The 18,330-nt window shown below is 37.8% G+C and overlaps 1 protein-coding gene across 2 annotated transcripts in view; it reads left to right on the top strand.

The window, feature by feature from the left end:
• The window catches only part of pxdn (peroxidasin), a 47,662-nt gene extending 32,295 nt beyond the window's left edge, over positions 1–15,367 (top strand). For both annotated transcript variants that reach the window (XM_028000465.1, XM_028000464.1), the window contains 9 exons: positions 3,934–4,091; positions 5,598–6,604; positions 6,729–7,225; positions 8,039–8,173; positions 8,278–8,486; positions 9,541–9,652; positions 9,770–9,902; positions 10,775–10,888; positions 12,259–15,367. In XM_028000465.1, the coding sequence (XP_027856266.1) occupies positions 3,934–4,091; positions 5,598–6,604; positions 6,729–7,225; positions 8,039–8,173; positions 8,278–8,486; positions 9,541–9,652; positions 9,770–9,902; positions 10,775–10,888; positions 12,259–12,402 (2,509 nt within the window). In that variant the 3' untranslated portion in view covers positions 12,403–15,367. The remainder of the gene's footprint in view (positions 1–3,933; positions 4,092–5,597; positions 6,605–6,728; positions 7,226–8,038; positions 8,174–8,277; positions 8,487–9,540; positions 9,653–9,769; positions 9,903–10,774; positions 10,889–12,258) is intronic.
• Positions 15,368–18,330: the final 2,963 nt, after the last annotated feature.

Here is an 18,330-nt window from a genome sequence, read left to right as displayed (position 1 = left end):
ATCTGCGATGTCAGCTTTGTGCCAGAAAGTGTTTTGTTTTTATTTCAAGCAGTTCAGTTTTGGTCTGATCTGATCTGTTTTTCACATGATTTTAATGTTCCCTGCATGGCTTATGGAAAACAACAAACCATGATTTTTACAAGGTTTTTTTTTTTTTGTCTAAGCCTAACGTATAATACATTTAAGAAGGCAATCAAAGTGCTTGATATTCAATTGAAAATGTCCTGAGAATTCTTGCAATAGCTGCTTTCAAGATTTTTTCTTCTGTAATTGTCGTTGATATTTCAGAACAAATCAGAAGGTAATATTAATGTGCCAAAAGTTCCATCCTTACATGGATCTTATCCAAAGAGTCTCAGAAAATGTAACCCACCACCATCGAAACATCACAGCACAGTAGCATTTTCCGGTCATCGCAATATTAGTTTAGAACTTGCTGCTATTGAAAGATGAAAAACTTTTTTAGCTGTGCTTTAGACATCGAGGAATGAAAAAGATTTTCAAGCTTGTGTTGCTCATTTTTTTGGATAACTTATTTTTCCAAAAAAAAAGTTTCGTCACGACATTAAAAAGCCACAGGTATACTCAAAGATGTTTTATGTCACTTCAAAGGAATTGAAATTAATATCAAGATTTGTAACTGTGCCCTGATTTATGAATCATCTTGAGGCCCCAAAACCATGGCTGTCTATTAGCCATGTATTAGCTTAAGCTAATTGAAGTTGTGCTAAGAAAATGTGGCAAATCTTTCCAGGTACTCAAAACTCCAAGCTTTATAGGTTATAATAGTGGCATATTAAAGTAGTATATCAAGCAAAACAGTATTTTCTAAAAGAGCTGCATTATAAGTAGTTGGAGTATATTCAAATAGTTAAATAAAATCACATGTCTCAATATTTCAGATGATAGCAGTATACAATGACTGTGCTGCATTAAATGTAAAATAGTTTTTTAGTCGATGAAGGCCAAGTGCTAAAGCACACAGTCACACACACAGCTGATGCAGGCCAACATGATTGTGGGGTGTAAAACAAAAGTTTGCCCCGGTTCATGTTGGCACTTGACTTTTTTGCATAAAAACTGAACATGTAAAAGTAAACCCAAGTCATCCAGATGACTTAAATGTTGCTTCATGGATCAGGAATCTTGTTTTTCACCTCTCAAGATCATCTAGTTTGCAAATGCCTCCATCAGGCATATTTGTCTAGAAATAAATTTCTATTTCATTGCTTTTCTTTGTCTTACTTGAACTTGTCTCTTATTCGTTTTCCTTCCTGTCTGTGTGAAGCTCTTATTAGAGTCAAAAGGTGATAACAAAGGCATTGAAGTCTGTCACTGTGAGGAATGGAGATGACCTCAGTTCACCTTTTAGAAGTTTCCATCCTATTGAATGATGTGGTTAGCAGTTGTGCTTTTCTTGGCATGCTCACTCCGTACACTCCTGCCCACCCAGGCGTGCGCACGCACATGAAAATGATAAATTCACACCGGTACACAGCATAGCCATAGCCGCTGTTGCGATGAGGGGGATTTCCAGCTTTGTTAAATTACAATCACAGAATAGGATGCAGCTTTTTCTTCGGCTGAGTCAGTCGTCTAGAAACAAAAAGGAATTCCAGCGGGGATGGGGAACGAGTGATGCTTCTTCGTCTGACTCAACAACACAAGACTGCTGAAAAACACAAGACAGATCCTCGAAAATTTCAGTAGTGGTGCACACTGCTTCCCAAAAACTTAAACCATTGATAGATTTTTTTATTTATTTATTCAGTTATCAAATAGTTTGTTATCAATATTTTAGAACACTAAAAGAATTTAAACAGCATGGCTAAAAAGATACAGACAGAAGAGCAATGTTTTATGTAAGCCTGGGCATTCTGGGTTCAGAATAAACATCATTTGCTGCACCGCAGCACAGGTGGAGAGTGTGAGGAGAATCTGTTTTGTAATTATTTCTATACAAAGATATTCTGGAAGGTTCTAACAAACATTTTTAAAGGAAAATAAATTAAATTACTTTAACAAATTATGTTGTTTTATTTGTAATATAAAAATGAGACCTAGAGTAAGTCATACAGAACATTTACAATGTTAACTTTTTTTTTTTATTAACATATTAACAGTAAATATCGAATTCACACTTCCAAATATCTACAGCGAAACCCCAATTTCCAGATTTTCTTAACTCCAATTATATACAGGACTATATATTTAGTCCTTAATATCAAATTTATATGCCCCAACCATTTCAATTTTGTCTGCCCTTGAAAGACTACAGTCAAGAACCAATTCAATTTTGAATTGTTGTATATATATATATATATATATATATATATATATATATATATATATATATATATTTATATCTTTAGAAATTTTATTTATATTTATATCTTGTTCTCTTTGTCCATTTTTTATTTTGTTCTTATATGTTTCTTGTTTGAAATAAAGTTATTGGGGGAAAAAAGAGAAGAAACTCAACTGCTGCATAAACGGTCTTCACCCACTTCAAAATAAGAGCATGAATAAAAACGTATTACTACTTTGAGAATTTTTAATAGTTGATAATCGAAATTTCAACATAAACGTCAAACTTTATTCAACTGAGAGGTCACAAAACAGAGAAATAAATTAGCTCTTTAGAATTTATTTGGGAAAATAATTTAGGGGAAGCTAAGTGCACTGAACATTTTCAAATATAAGTGCTAAAGCGCTAAATGAAAAATTAGCTCTACCATTACAGATTATCAGAAGTGTGCCCACCACTGGATTTTAATAACAGGCTTCATATGTAACACAAAGTATTACATTATTGTAAAGTGTAAGGAAAACTATACATGGTTTTAAACATAAGAGTCTCCTTTATTCTTGTGTACACATAAATAAAATCCAGTTCAGGAAATTGCTTTCAGAAGTAACCTAATAAATAAATAGACTCCACCTGTGTGGGATTTAATCTTACCATAAAACCAGCTCAGCCACAAATGGAAGCAGTTAATGATGTCAGACTTAAATAGGTCTTTATTAGAAAACTCAAAGATGTTTTTCATGAAATGAATCATTTTCATTCATACATGCATTCATATGTTGATAATCGCAAGCTACTGGATTGCATTACCTGGGGCGGTCTGACACCGGCCCTTCTAACCACCAGCATCAGGCAAGATGGGTGAAGTGTCTTGCCCAAGGTGGGTGGAGCAGGAATTCAACCGGCGACCCACTGATTACAGCATCCTACCACTTTAGGGCCGCCATTTTGGGCCACCATCGTCCCAAGATCTCCCCAGTTGAGAGGTCTATGATAACTATGGAGGAGCTGCAGAGATCCACAGCTCAACTACAAGGATTTGTTGACAGAAAAGATACTAGTTGAGCAATCCACAAACCTGGTCTTGCGGAAGTAGCAAATAAAGTTTATTGTTGAAATAAAACCTAACTCAAATTTTCTGTTTGCAACAAGTCATGTAGTGACACAGCAAATAGTGTGGAAGAAGCTCTATTATATGTGTGGTGGAATAGTATCATAACCCATAATGCAAGCAAATGACATTATGCTTTCGGGATGCTTTTCTTTAGGAAAGGCCAGGGAAGTTAATAAGTGTTTTTTGGAAGATAGGTTGAGCTGAAAGAGCTCCAAAAAATTTTAGAATAACGCCAATATCCACTTTTGAGTGAGTGGAAGCTGCAGAAACTCAGTGAATGGCTTTTCATAAGCTCAGTGAAGCGACTCATGTGTATGCAAGGTTTTGTTTGCATACACATTTCCTCTTGTTGAAATGCTTCAAAGGAGAAACTATAGCAAGCTCTGTCTGTCTCTGATACCTGAAAAATTTTAGGAGAAGATATGTTCTTGATCTATTCTGTTTTTTTATTTTAATATATGCTTCTCATCTTCTGCCTTCCCCGCAATCTTCATGCCCCTCATCTCTCCAGTCAGCCTCGTACTCCAGGAGAGCTGCTCGCTCTTTTCCGATATCCACGTGATCCCTACACGGTGGAGCAGGCTCGTGCCGGGGAGATCTTTGAGCAGACTCTTCTGCTCATCCAAAACCACGTCAACCAGGGTCTCATGGTGGACACCAACGGTACCGGTAAGGCTGATTGTAAACTTCACCACTGCTTCATAGAAGTTGTTTCTATATGCTAGAGGGTACTTCCTTTGTAAAAATAATTTGAAATGCATGTATATCCTTCCATTTTGTTCTACTTGGATTGTCACTTACATCAAAGACAGTGAAGTTTTATGTTGTAATGCTATATGGAGCTATGCAAACTTTTGCAAAGCAGTGAAGCTGTGTTTTTGGTAAGTAAGACATTTCCATTCAGTCTCATGCTTGTCTTAAACCCAATTTCCTCTTCTCCCCTGACTGTGACTTGTTGTTATTGTGAGCAACAGTTAACTCTGTCACAGCTTTCTATCTCTATTTCCCCAATAGTTTAACCTGAGAGAGTGTCGTAACTATGGAGCAATTGACAAGCAGCCTTTACACAGGTTTATTGGCCCCATGACATGGTGTGAAACCCTTAAAAATGTAATCACTGCAGAGTACTGGACAAAGTTTAACATGACATGTTGCACATTTAATTGCACATTTAATTAGGCCTGTGTGTAGGGGTGTGTGTGGGTCGACTTGGGCGGAGCAGGGGCAGTAACTGACTGTTTACCACATAAATATCAAAGTTTTTGTTGCTCTGCTCTCTTTAGTGTGTGCCTGAGAACAAAAACATCCGGCTAAGAGATGAATTCATTTTAGAGAACAGAGTCAAAGGCTAAATGCAGTGAAAACAAAGCATGTATCATATTGATTGTTTTGGGGGTTTTTTGTAGTACATTTCCTGGGAAAGCAGATATACATTATTTTCTTTCAGAAAAGTATAGAGGTAATAGTTCATTATGGAAATGGTAATGATACAAGATACATTTTAAATGCTGTAAGATGTTAGATGATGACTCCAGACTAAATTAATGCAATAATTGCCACAGAAACAAATCAGTATTTTTCCTCTACTTTGGCCTCATCCTATAGGTCAGCAATACAGTTTCTCCTATTTTTCTTTTACAAAAGTGCACTTAGTACACAGACAATGTCCAGGAACATCGTATATGCAGGAAATCTCACCTTGAGCTTGGTCGCAAATACTTGGCATTTGCTCTTAAAAAGAGAACTAACCCAACATTATTCTGTCTGTCCATCCATCTGGCTGATCTTACATTCGTCCCAGCCACAGAAGTTAAAAGCATTAGTACAACTAAAATTGTTGGATTTTCTGACTTTCGACACAGACATTTCGGTAATGAGACTGGTAGACAGTCTTTCATGTGTTATGATGTATTTCAATCATCAGACCAATGTCATTCAAAATGTGTGTATGACATTGTACGGTAATATTGGCCTGAGAGATTAACGCATTTTTCAATGATCAGTTTGTTGAATTATAGTTGTGTTTACGTAGACATTAGAAAACCTTTGCTCACTAGAATCTTTTCTAACCATACAACCACATTATTCTCAGTAGCAAACAAATATATTTTTTGTTGAGCAGCCTTTTACCATTTAGCCTCTCTCCTTAGTAAATTTATTTTTGTGTTTTCACAGCATTTCGCTACAACGATCTGGTATCACCCCGGTTTCTGGAAATGATTGCTAATCTCTCTGGCTGCACAGCCCATCGCCGCAACAACAACTGCTCAGACATTTGCTTCCACCAGAAGTACCGTAGCCATGATGGGACCTGCAACAACCTGCAACACCCCATGTGGGGTGCCTCACTCACTGCGTTTGAACGTCTCCTGAAGCCAGTTTACGACAATGGCTTCAACCTGCCCAGAGGAACCACAGACAGGGTTCATAATGGTTATCGACTGCCCCTGCCTAGGCTGGTGTCCACCACAATGATTGGAACAGAGACCATCACTCCTGATAATCGCTACACTCACATGCTGATGCAGTGGGGTCAGTTCCTGGACCACGACTTGGACTCCACAGTAGTGGCCCTGAGTCAGGCTCGGTTTTCTGATGGCCAGCTGTGTGCTCAGGTCTGCACGAATGACCCGCCGTGCTTTCCAATCCAGTTCCCACCCAATGACCAGCGGCAGCTGCGAAGCGGTGCTCGCTGCATGTTCTTTGTCCGTTCCAGCCCAGTATGCGGTAGCGGGATGACATCCCTGCTCATGAATAGTGTTTATCCCAGAGAACAGATCAACCAAATCACCTCCTACATTGACGCCTCTAATGTCTACGGCAGCTCACGACATGAATCAGAGCAGATTCGTGACATGGCCAGCCACAGGGGGCTTCTTCGTCAAGGGATCATACAACGAACAGGGAAGGCACTTCTTCCATTTGCCACAGGACCGCCTACTGAGTGCATGAGGGATGAGAACGAGAGTCCAATCCCTTGCTTCTTGGCTGGAGATCACCGTGCCAATGAACAACTTGCCTTGACTTCTATGCACACTGTGTGGTTAAGGGAGCACAACCGCATCGCTACAGAACTGCTAAGACTGAATCCCCACTGGGACGGCGACACCATCTACCACGAGACCAGAAAAATAGTGGGGGCTCAGATGCAACACATCACCTACAATCATTGGTTACCAAAGGTAACTGCTCTGACCTTAAGCTTTTATTTTGACATTTTCAGCACATTTATGGATATCTCCATATTTCCTTGATAACCAGTCAGATGACACTGACAAGATAATGCGTTTTTTTTCTTCCCTATAGATACTTGGTGAAGCAGGCATGAGGATTTTAGGGCCGTACACCGGTTATGACCCCAATGTTAACGCTGGCATCTTCAATTCGTTCGCCACAGCAGCTTTCCGCTTTGGACATACCCTCATCAACCCAATACTCTATAGGTTAAATGAACACTTCGAACCTATCACCCAGGGTCACATATCACTGCACCGGGCCTTCTTCTCTCCTTTCCGCATCGTGAATGAGGGAGGCATCGACCCGCTCCTTCGTGGACTGTTTGGGGTTGCTGGCAAGATGCGCGTTTCCACCCAACTGCTGAACACTGAGCTGACTGAGAAGTTATTTTCTATGGCCCATGCTGTGGCACTGGATCTGGCTGCCATGAATGTTCAGAGAGGAAGGGATCATGGCATACCACCATACAATGACTACAGGACATTTTGTAACCTGACCTCCGCTCAGACTTTTGATGACTTGAAGAATGAAATCAAAAACCCTGATGTCAGAGAAAAACTACGAAGGTAACTGTGAACTAATTGCTGCTTATTATTGTTGTATATTTTATGTTATGCTATATTTGGAATATTTATTGACTGACAGCTACTGAGTGACAGGAAGATGGTTTGGCTTTTGTTTAGGAATCTATTGCAAAATTAACTGAAGACGTGTGGGTTCTTGCATTTAAAAAATAAAAAATAATAATTTTTGGTTTTTTCCCTTCTTTCACTTGTTAAGTTGGTATTAATTCTACTTTTAAATCTGAAATTTTAGGAATTAGCAAACAAAACATTTTTTTTTCCAGAAATAATCTTTTGGTAAATTATAATTATGATATATACCAGAGCCACATAACATCTATACTGGGACCAGAGATGACATTGTTGATGGGTGTGGAAGAGCAGCTAATGATACAAAGTTAAACAAAATTTCACTAATATTTGAAAAAAAATTAATGCAAAGCTCACAACTTACACTATCTTTAAGGTCTACAGTAATAATTTACAAATAGACAGTGCAAGCAGTTAACTGAGTTGTCTTCACTCACCACTTATATATTGTGCCTTTACTGAATGCAGTTTCTTAGCATAAGATAAAATATTTAATAGTTTCTGAGCAGCCTTTTAATGGTCAGACCCAGTCAAGCATAACAATCTTGATTATTTCAGTTTAACAGCATCCATCCAGGGATTTAAAATGTGTGAGGATGCATTTTCTACATATCTGAGTTGATTTTAAACATTCCTTTAAACTCATGCACAGAAATGTCCTAATTATGTGGTGAGGGTGGCTTCAGTTTTTTTTTTCTTGCACTGACAGCTTTCTCTGTATGACAGGCTATACGGTACGCCTCTCAACATTGACTTGTTCCCAGCCCTGATGGCTGAAGATCTGGTCCCTGGCAGTAGATTGGGTCCTACCCTCATGTGTCTGCTCGCAATGCAATTCAAGCGTGTCCGAGATGGAGACCGGTAAGGAAGTATCATGCACACATCTCCAGATATACTGAAATATGACCAGAATTTTCTTCATTATTTTCGTCATGTCCCACATCATGTCTTTGGGTCTCGATTAGGTTCTGGTATGAAAACCCAGGTGTGTTCACTCCTGCACAGCTGACACAGCTTAAGCAAGCGTCCTTAGCTCGAGTTGTGTGTGACAATGGAGACAATATCACCCGGGTCCAGAGGGATGTGTTCGCAGTTTCCGACCTGCCCCACGGATACGGAAACTGTGATGATGTTCCTCAGATCGACTTGCGAATGTGGCAGGATTGCTGTGAAGGTAAGACCAGCAAAACCAATTTTATGCTGTTTCTTTGATTATGTTTCTAAAAAAGGCAATTAATCCTGGTAAACCTGCCAGATTTATTCTGTGCTGGCAAGTACCGTAAAAATATATCATGGACACTGACTGCAGGATGCAGTCAAAGCTTTGTGATGTTCCCAAACCTTTGAAGTCCACCCTTAAGTAGAGCACACAGACTGTTGTAACAGTCTCTACAACATACTAGCAATACTATAACTAATATTTCTAGTTATAGCAATACTATTGAACTCCAACAGAATAATGGATCAAGCAGTGTTCCTTCAATTTAAGCTTTTTCACTAATTTTTTTTGCTAGAAAAATAAATTTTATGTAGCAACAAGAACCAAATGGCAAGTTCATTCATGCTTTATTTTTTTAGGACACTTTGATTTCTCCAGTGTATAAAACACAGATGGAATCACTCAATTCAAGGTTCAAAAACATAAACCATTTCAAACTTGTAATTTGTGGGGAAGACCTTAGAAATCTGGGGTTTTCTGGGCATAATCGTTGTCTCAGTGTAACCTTTACAGTTTACTGTAAAAGAGAGGCACTGAAGAGACCCAAAGCCCCTCCTTCAACGCTAGCAATTCATAATTGTAGCTTTAAAGCTTAGTTATAGAAACTCATTATGAAAAAATAAAGTACTAAATAAACTTCACTGTGAAAATTTGAACACCTTAGGTTCACAAACAATTTCTGAAAGAATCCATCATTTCTTTTGCTTGTAAACTGTAAGAAGACTTAAATAAAGGTATTTACTCATTGAAAGTTGTATAACTTTGATGGTATCTGGAGATCAGATTTGGACTTTTTAACATGAAGCTTGAAAACCTCAGATGTAGAACTTTTATTTTTACAAAGATTTTGGTGTCAGAAACCTTCAGGCTGTTTGGTTTGGAAGTGTTTTTGGGGCCCAATGAGGATTATATTATTTATAATGGATTGCATACTGCTGCATAAATAGAATAAAAAAATTGGACTTGTCTGTTCAGCTTCTGATTGCTTGTTAAACCTGTTTCCCATCAGACTGCAGAACCAAGGGTCAGTTCAATGCTCTGTCATACCACTTCAGGGGACGAAGATCAGCTGAGCACAGCTACAAGGAGGAGGAACATGACAGCAGCATTCAGGACACAAGGTAGCAAACACTGAATCTTCTTCATTGAATATTTTTCAATCATAGCCAGAATACCACTGATATGGATAACCTAAGTGAGTTTATAACTTTTTAATATGTTTACAATCATCTTTCCAGCCCTCTGGAAGAAGCTCAAAACAGTCTTTCAAATGTCACTTTGAGCTCCAAGTTGAGCAGTGAACCTTCAGTTGGTGACTTCCAGGAGTTTGTCTCAGACATGCAGAAGACCATCACAAGCTTAAGGAAACAGGTGTGTTTGGACACACACTGACACTATTTGAGTTTCCAATCTGGCAACAAATGCAACAAGCCTCCTTAATGCAGAAAATCCAACAAGAGTTCAACTGCTTGTGCTTATAATTACACATGAAAATCAGATATTAAAACATTAAGCTTTTCGTCCTAACTTATTGGTTTGCACTCTTTGTCCTGCTAATGAAAGCATAAAAGACAGCAAAATCTTACATGAAAAACACAACAATATTATTTGAAATGTTTATCTTCCCTGTCCTGCTAATAAAAGCAAAACCAAAAAAATCTAACATAAATGATAACTTAAATAATGCCTGAACTAAAATGGAGTGATGAGGATGTGGACTCTAATTCAAGACAGATGTCACAAGACAACCTCAACTTTGAGTCTTTATCTGGGACAGCGAGTATGATAACAGATAAGGTTTTGACTGACTTTACAAAGTATTCTCCAGTCATAGTTCAGCTATCACTATTTTATAAATCTGTCAGATTTTTAACTGCAGATGTCATGTTTGGGTTGCGTTTTGCCTCATTTTAAAACTCTGAAACCTCCAAAAGACAGAAACTCTTTCTTTTATTACTTCCCAATGGGATTATTAAAAAGTTACACATGAAGACAATATGCCTATGTATTCAGAATTGAATTGACTATTACATACATTGCATTTACTGGAATGACCAGCAGAAAGGGGTCATAGATTTTCCTACAGCAGACATTTGTTCAATTTTGCTGCCTGCAAAAAAAATCTGTTCTGATGCACGAGAGCATTTTATCCATTAGTTGCAGGTTTTGATTTACTACTTTCATTTTTTCCCCCAAAAAATTGACACATTAGCAAACTGCAATTGTCTTTTGTGTTTTTGCAGATTAAGAAACTGGAAGCTCGTCTACACAAATCCACCTGCACAGACGGCGAGGGGCGCGAGCGGACAGATAGAGAGCGCTGGAGAAAGGACTCGTGCTCGACGTGTGAATGCAGAGTAGGTGTACACTGATGTGCAGCAGGCAGAACACACCCCACACCACCAGGAACTCAACCAGATCCTGTTAGTGTCTCTCTGTTTCTCACAGATGATGGGATGTCTATCCTATTTTGAAGCACCTTCTGCCTCTTGCACTTTCCTGGGACCAGTGCACTTTCTCTTGCCACATTTCTGTCTTTCATTCCTTGTCTGTTTCCAGCTGACCGTAACTTCACACACCTGTAATACGCCTCTCTCGTGATAAATCTTACTGCTACTGATCTCTTTATAGTTTTGTCTTTTCAGTTCATTTTTGCATTACACATCTGACGAACACACCAGTAAGTCTTTTCTCCATTTCATTTTCCCATATGGTTTTGTGTAATTGGAGGCTTTTCAGGATTACTCCCAAAAGGCAAGCGAAAGCAAACTGTTACTCTTAAATAAAACCTTCTGATGTTCATGTTTTGTTTCATGTTTACAAATGGAAATCTTAAAAGTCGAGCCGAGTCAATCCTCAAAAAACACACCCTTTGCTATGATTACAGCTTAAAATCTTTTGGAGCATGTCTCTACCAGTTTTCCCCATGTAGAGACCGAGATGTTTACCCATTCTTTACAGCTGAAGGTCAGTCTAATTAGATGGAGAGTGTCTATTAGCTTACATTTCCAAGTCATGCCTCAAATTTTCAACTGTATTTAGGTTTCTACTTTGACTGTCCCATTCCATCACATGGGTATGCCGTCATCTAAACCATACTATTGTAGCTCTTGTTGTTTGTTTCAGGGTTTTTTTTTGTCTTGTTTGATGGTTAAAGAGGACCCAACTGCAGAAAGTGAGAGGCTTGAATGCTGGCGAGGTTGATTGGTCGTGTAAACACAGATGGGACTATGAGGGAAACGTGGAGAAAGCTCAGGGAAAAATTACTACTATAAACAAACCTAAAAGAAAACAAAGTAGAGAATAGAAGGTTTTAAAAGAAAAAGCTAAAGATGAAATACAAATAAGAATGGTAATATGGAGCACTATGCATGACAGGACCAAAAATAATGACAGAATTGAAAAAGATCATGGCATTGCAGTCCTACTGGAAGGTGAACCTCCACCCTGTCTGAAATCTCTTCCAGGGTTGCATGTCAGTTAGCGTAATTCATCTTCCCACCAACTCTGAGTGATTCCTCCACAGCATGATGCTGCCCCTACCTTATGTCACAATGAGGATGGCATGGTCAGTGATGTGCACTCTTAACTGAACAGCTGGGTTTATACTGATAATAAATTGGACTCTTTGTACTTATCAGGTTATGTGCAAACATTTGATTACAATGATTTTTCAGATTTTAAAAAATATATTTATTTCTATTTCATTACTATCCCCTCTACTCAGGATGCCCAGGTGACCTGCTTCATCGAGTCGTGTCCAACTGCGGAGTGCAAACAGCCCATCAAGCTAAAAGGTGCCTGCTGCCCTGTGTGCCTTCAGGAAGAAGATGACAACAAGAGGCAAAAAGCTGACACCCACCACAAGTAACTTTCAGGACCCTCCCCAACAACCTCACACCTTGACAATCTAGTGTCTGAAATCCACAGAAAATCAGACAAATCAAGAGAGGAGATGGGACTGACTCATAGCCATGGGTGACCTCGACAAACAAAACAGCCTCTCAGTTTGTTTGTTTTTTATCAGGGGAGCAATTTTTGTTTTTCTCTTGTTTTCAAATTTGTCTGGCATTCAGTTTGAAATTGTTCAGCAATAAGTCAACACTCACTCCATGGATTTACTTCTGTAGCAATGAATAGATTAATGGATTATATAAACAGGATGGAGAAAAGCTGTCCTCTGACACTGAGGTGCTGTTTGCTCTCAATGGGAAAATGCAGGACCAGCTGCCATTGACAAGCAGGAAAGGGAAGTGGATGGAAAGGCAGCAGTTGTCTCAAAATTTTTTTCTCAGGTTAGAGATGCCGAAAAACTGGTGCTATTTCCCTGTTTTTACTCCAAGATAATCTCTAAATACGAACCTTAAAGTATTATCGTTTGTATACAAAGCCACCTATATACATGCAATATGTCTTTTATTGATACATCAGACTTGAGTGGATTATTTTATTCAAGGACTTTTATTGAATAATTGTCTTTTTATTCTCTGGTGCTTTATATTGTTGCTTTTTACCCTTTTTTTCTATGTAAATGCTTATATGTGAAAATAATGTGAAGCCCTGCAAAAATGTTTGTAATGCAAAAGAAACATGTCTACTGATACCTGCTCTTCCGTTCGTGGGATACCTTTTTCGTCTCTCTCCTGGGCCTCAGGTGAGGTGGTGCAGGGAGGCACTCATCTGTGGAGGAAACCCGACTCATCTCCTGCAGCAATGTCCTCTTCAACTCTACGGGTCTGTCTCAATAAATTAGATTAGCATCAAAAAGTAAATTTATATCAGTAGGAACATTAGAAGCATTTATCTCTGTGCATTTTTATGATCATGGGGTAATAAAAACCCAAAATTGTGTTCCTCAGAAAAATAGAATCTTACCTGATTTTGATGTTCAGTGTATGCACTCATTACATGGCTGGGGCTCAGTTTGCATGAATTATCGACGTGGTGTGGTATGCAGGAGATCAATCTGTGGTTCTGCTGAGGTGTTTAGGAGGCTCAGGTGGCTTTCAGAGTAACCTTCAAATTGTTTGCATTTTTAGATCTGGTGTCTCTCATCTTCTGTAAGAGAATGTCACATGGATCTCTATGAGGTTTAAATCAAATTTGTCAGCAGGCTAATCAATAACATTGATATCAAGGTCATTGAGCTTTTGACTTTGTTACTGGTTCTGGAGTGGCTTTGAACAAGGAATACATTACCTTAAGTTTATGCATCTTTTCCTATCATATTTTTTTCTTCCACCCAATGTTGAAATAATATTCTTGGATACAGCCGTGTATGAAAAGCCAGCTTGTTTAGCAATGACTTTTTGTCGCTAATCATCTTTGTGAGTGTGTACTGACACCTGTCAGGTCAACCATCTTCACAATGATTGTGAAGCCAGGGTTTCTCAAAGAGTGATAAAGTTGAAATACTTTTTATTGCAACTTTTGATTTTATTGAAATAAATAGCAAAAATACAACAACAAAAAAAAAAATACTGCAATACAGTTTTACATCCATATCACCAATCTCTACTTTTAAGCCTTAGTCATCAAAGTGAACAAAAATAAACACTCATAACATGTCATCTAATGTGTAATGAATCTACAAGTTGTATTTTGAATTGACGAATTGAACATTTTTAGCTTATGATAAATTAGTATTCAAAATTTTTGAGATGCACCTGTTTTTGTGCTTCTGGAAAGCAGTGAACCAATATATGCTTGTACATCTGTAAAGTTGTGAACTTCCTCCCAATGTCTTTTCCTCAACTTCTAAAGCCAAAAATAGTATTGCGGAATACCTTACATTATGTAATTAGCATATATGAAACTATGTATGGATGTTGTAAAAAAATCTGGATGCAGCCTTTGGTACTGCTAATTTTACTGTGGCAGTATTCACTTTTCAGCTGCTTATGGGTTTTTTTTTCTTACACATTCAATTTTTATTCATAACTACAAAGGTCTGTCTGTTTCTCTGGTGCGCCAGTTTTTACAAGGACATGCTTGCATACATTATTTAGTCTTTAACGTCAACTCCTCCTTTCCTTTAAATTTGTTTTCTCTCTCTCATTTTTCTCCAAGGACAGTTTTCACTGTATGGAATGCTGACCCCGCTCTTGTTTTTTTTGCCATATTGAAGATTTGAGTCTGAACTGACGTCACTTCGTAGAGTGCAGACTCTCTCTCCCTCCAGCCCTCTGACCCTCATTCCACTGTAATAGAAGCCATATGAGAGGGGGAGTGAGGGTGATGATGGGGGAGGGGCAATTTCATGATTGAAATTGTACAATGATGAAATTGCCAGTACAGTATGTACTGTACATGTAAAAATACCACTCATTATTCATCATGCACTGGCTTGCATTGTCTGATTGTGTTGTACTTCCAAGTGCCTCTTCATATTGGTTCTTTTTGAAGCAAGCATCTGTCACTGAGAACAAATAGTACTCACCAGTATTTTAATGGTTTCAGATGACTTGGTGGCTTCAGTCACACTGGTATCATATGCTTGCACATTTTTGTATGTTTACAGTTTTTGTTTCTGCAGCAACAGACTAAATGCATTTTTTGGCAAGGGGCCAAAGCACTCCTTCACCAGTCTGCATTGTAATGTATCTGGCTTATTTGGTCATTTTCATTTTTCCCCTTTGAAAACTTTCCAGGCATCAATGGAATGCACTGCCCTGCAAGACTGGACATGTTTACCTACACTGTCCCGGCACCCAGCGGTCAACGAGGACGTACTAGAACCCATCGTGACAGTTGTATTGTACTTTTGCCAAAGAATGGTTTGCACTGTAATGTATGCCTTTTAACAGTGATAATAAAAAAGCCACATTTCAATTACACTGTGGACATTTCACCGCTTGGTCTTTCCCCTGTGCTTTGCAGGAGCCTAGAGCTGGAAAACAAATGAGATCATTGGTTTAAATTTGAGATTTATCATTCTAAACTCATCCATCACACATGAGACTCTTTTTGGTAGTTCTTTACAAAAATCTGAAATGACTTAATAAAGTGGTTTTGATAAGTGCTTCTATAAATCTTCCGAAGATTTTGTGTGTGTGTGTGGGAATTACCTAGTATGATTCTAGTCTGTAGTGTTAAATTTTTGATGTGCAAACGCATCAGGTTATTTTGCACCTTTGTCGTTTTTGTGTTTTTTGTCTCAGGAAATTTTAGTTTTAAGACTAATGAATAATACCTACAATAAGTAGAACATTTATAGACATAATGGTTTGATCATTTTTAAACAAGTCAGTTGGCCCAATGGAAATGGGCTGTAATTTGAAATTATCAGAAAGGAAACAGTGCTGCAAAAACGTTTTTGCCTTTGTTCAGCTTTCTTTTGTTTTTGCCTCTTTTGTCACGCTAGAATATCTCAGAGCATCAAACATGCATAATTATCAAAAACAGAACTTGAGTAAATATGAAAAGGATACCAAACATCAAATAATACCAAATTCTAGGACAAAAGAAGGGAGGGGAGAAAATCTGGCAGGAAAGGGGGCACAAGAAACGGGTATAAGCGAAATTAAAATCTGTTTTCATTAGCCATAATCAACAAAATTAACATAAAATAAATTTGATATTATCTTGATTGAATTGTAATGTATTTATTTCATTTGTAGGATTCATTTCTACATAACACAACCACTGCTGCATAATGCTGTGAATTATTCACTTTTCAGTTTTCCTGCACCTTTTTCTGTTTGATTTCCAGTCCTGATCTTTCTTCTGCTTCCCAGCTGTTTGCTATGTTAATGCACTTTGGAGACTTCACAGTTTGCCAAATGTTTGCTTCAGCTCTTTTAGTCCAGACTCAAGTATGTCTCTAACATCTGGGCAGATTTCTTAAAATTTCATCCTGGTTAGCTCATGCGGATAAAACACATCTCATATTTTAGACATGCCCTCATTTTTACTCTTAGATGTAATGAGGTCAATTTTTTTTCTTTTTCATGGGTGCTTTTCATCATACTGTTAAATATTTAGTTCAGGTTTCTTTTGTTCCATAGTAGCTCTTGTGGAGAAACCATGTACTAAATCATCTCTGATCAAATGTGAGTGTGACACTACACGCGATTGTCAAATGTAAATATGTAAAACACAACTGCTTTCTACTTGTTATTTATTCTTTTAACAAATAATTTAGTTTAGACAGAGACTAAGTTTAGAACTATAAAGTTTGTGTCATGTTGTTTACAGTATGTTCACATGGGAATACATGTATTATCTTGCAGATAAGGTGAAAAAAGCTAGAACTTCAATATTTTTCACATTTTCCATGTGGAAAATATTTAATGTGGTAATATGTGAAACACTGCAAAACCCCCAGAGGTTAAGTGTTTGTCTGAGTTTTTGTGTGTGGAATTACCAAATAGTAACATGTGCAACATGTTAGAGGGAACTATTATATGTGAATTATTTTTCCCACAATTCACGTGGAAAATATTTAACAAATGTGGGGAGACTGAAATGTGAAATATTTTTTCTGGGTTTTGACATCTTGAAAATATATGTTATGACACATGACTCATGGACGGTGAAACCATCTAAATGTGAATATTTTTCACATATGTCACTTGTAGAAGTTTTATTATATGATAATATATGAGATGTGGGATTTTTTTCTCATGTTTTGACATTTGCAAATTATTTTATATAATAACTTAGGAGACAAATGTGGAAAGATAGAAGCATATAGAAGCAATTCTGAGGCGTAATGTGAGGAAATCATATTATGCAGTAACAAAGACACATGAGGAATCATTTTTACTGACATCTAAAATGTTTTTCCACATGTTCACATTTGGAATTTTATACTATGTCATAAACATATGGGGAAACCATCTACATGTGGGACATTTGACCCTGTTTCACTTTTGGAAATTATAATGTAGTCACCTAAGACAATCATCAGAAAACATCCAAGGTAAAACATATTTTACAAATTATATTAAGTAACAACATGTTCCTTTAAGGGATTATATGGACAGACCAGCTGGATGGAAAGCTGATCCAGCAAATAAAATTTCCAGTGACAGCACAGATGAAGGGACTTTAGTCTTTCTAGAGAGCAGAAAAGATCATTATAGTCCTCACAGCATAGAACCTGCCTTAACATCTATACTAGAATATGTGCTCTTCCTTTGTAGCTGATCAGAGAACTTTTTCTTTTACACTTATATTAGTGAAGTAGTACAAACAATGTTGCAAAATTAGACTAAAATATCTATCCATAATAGATATCTATCACAATGTTTCTTACTGTAAAAAGACAGAGTATTGTGGTTTTCAAAGTCTTGACAAAACAAGGCTGAAGTTGCACAAGCCTCACTCTATTTCTTCGCACTCATCACATGTTGGAATTTCATTTAGTCAATTGGCTCTCAGCATTGAAGCTCTCACTTGCCAAGGTGGGGGATTCTTTCCCCTCTCTAATGGAACGTCACTCTCATTTCCACAGAAAGGCGGATGAAAGGGAAAGAACTAGAGCACCGCTGAGGCCGGGAAATAGGTTTAGCAGTGCAGGACACAAAGGGCGGCAGCACAGAGTTGTGACCCTCACCAAGAGGTTAATCTCATGAGATGGATTTCTGCTATTGCTTTTGCTTCAGACACATGCAACAATTTTTAGCTTTTACAGTTCAAGTGTTTGCAAAAGCAATTGAAGAATGGGTGTTATAGTTCCAGGAAGGATCTGCTGTTATCTGCTTAAAAATCACAATGAATACATTCACTGGGTAAACTCTGCAATACAGTACTTCTCGTTTTATACAGAAAATATGAAAAAGGACGAATATCTAAA

Source organism: Xiphophorus couchianus, chromosome 19, assembly GCF_001444195.1.
Source record: "Xiphophorus couchianus chromosome 19, X_couchianus-1.0, whole genome shotgun sequence".
Taxonomy (NCBI): Eukaryota; Metazoa; Chordata; class Actinopteri; order Cyprinodontiformes; family Poeciliidae; genus Xiphophorus; species Xiphophorus couchianus.
The sequence above is the reverse complement of the archived record's forward strand: the minus strand, read 5'-3'. Positions and strand labels throughout refer to the sequence as shown.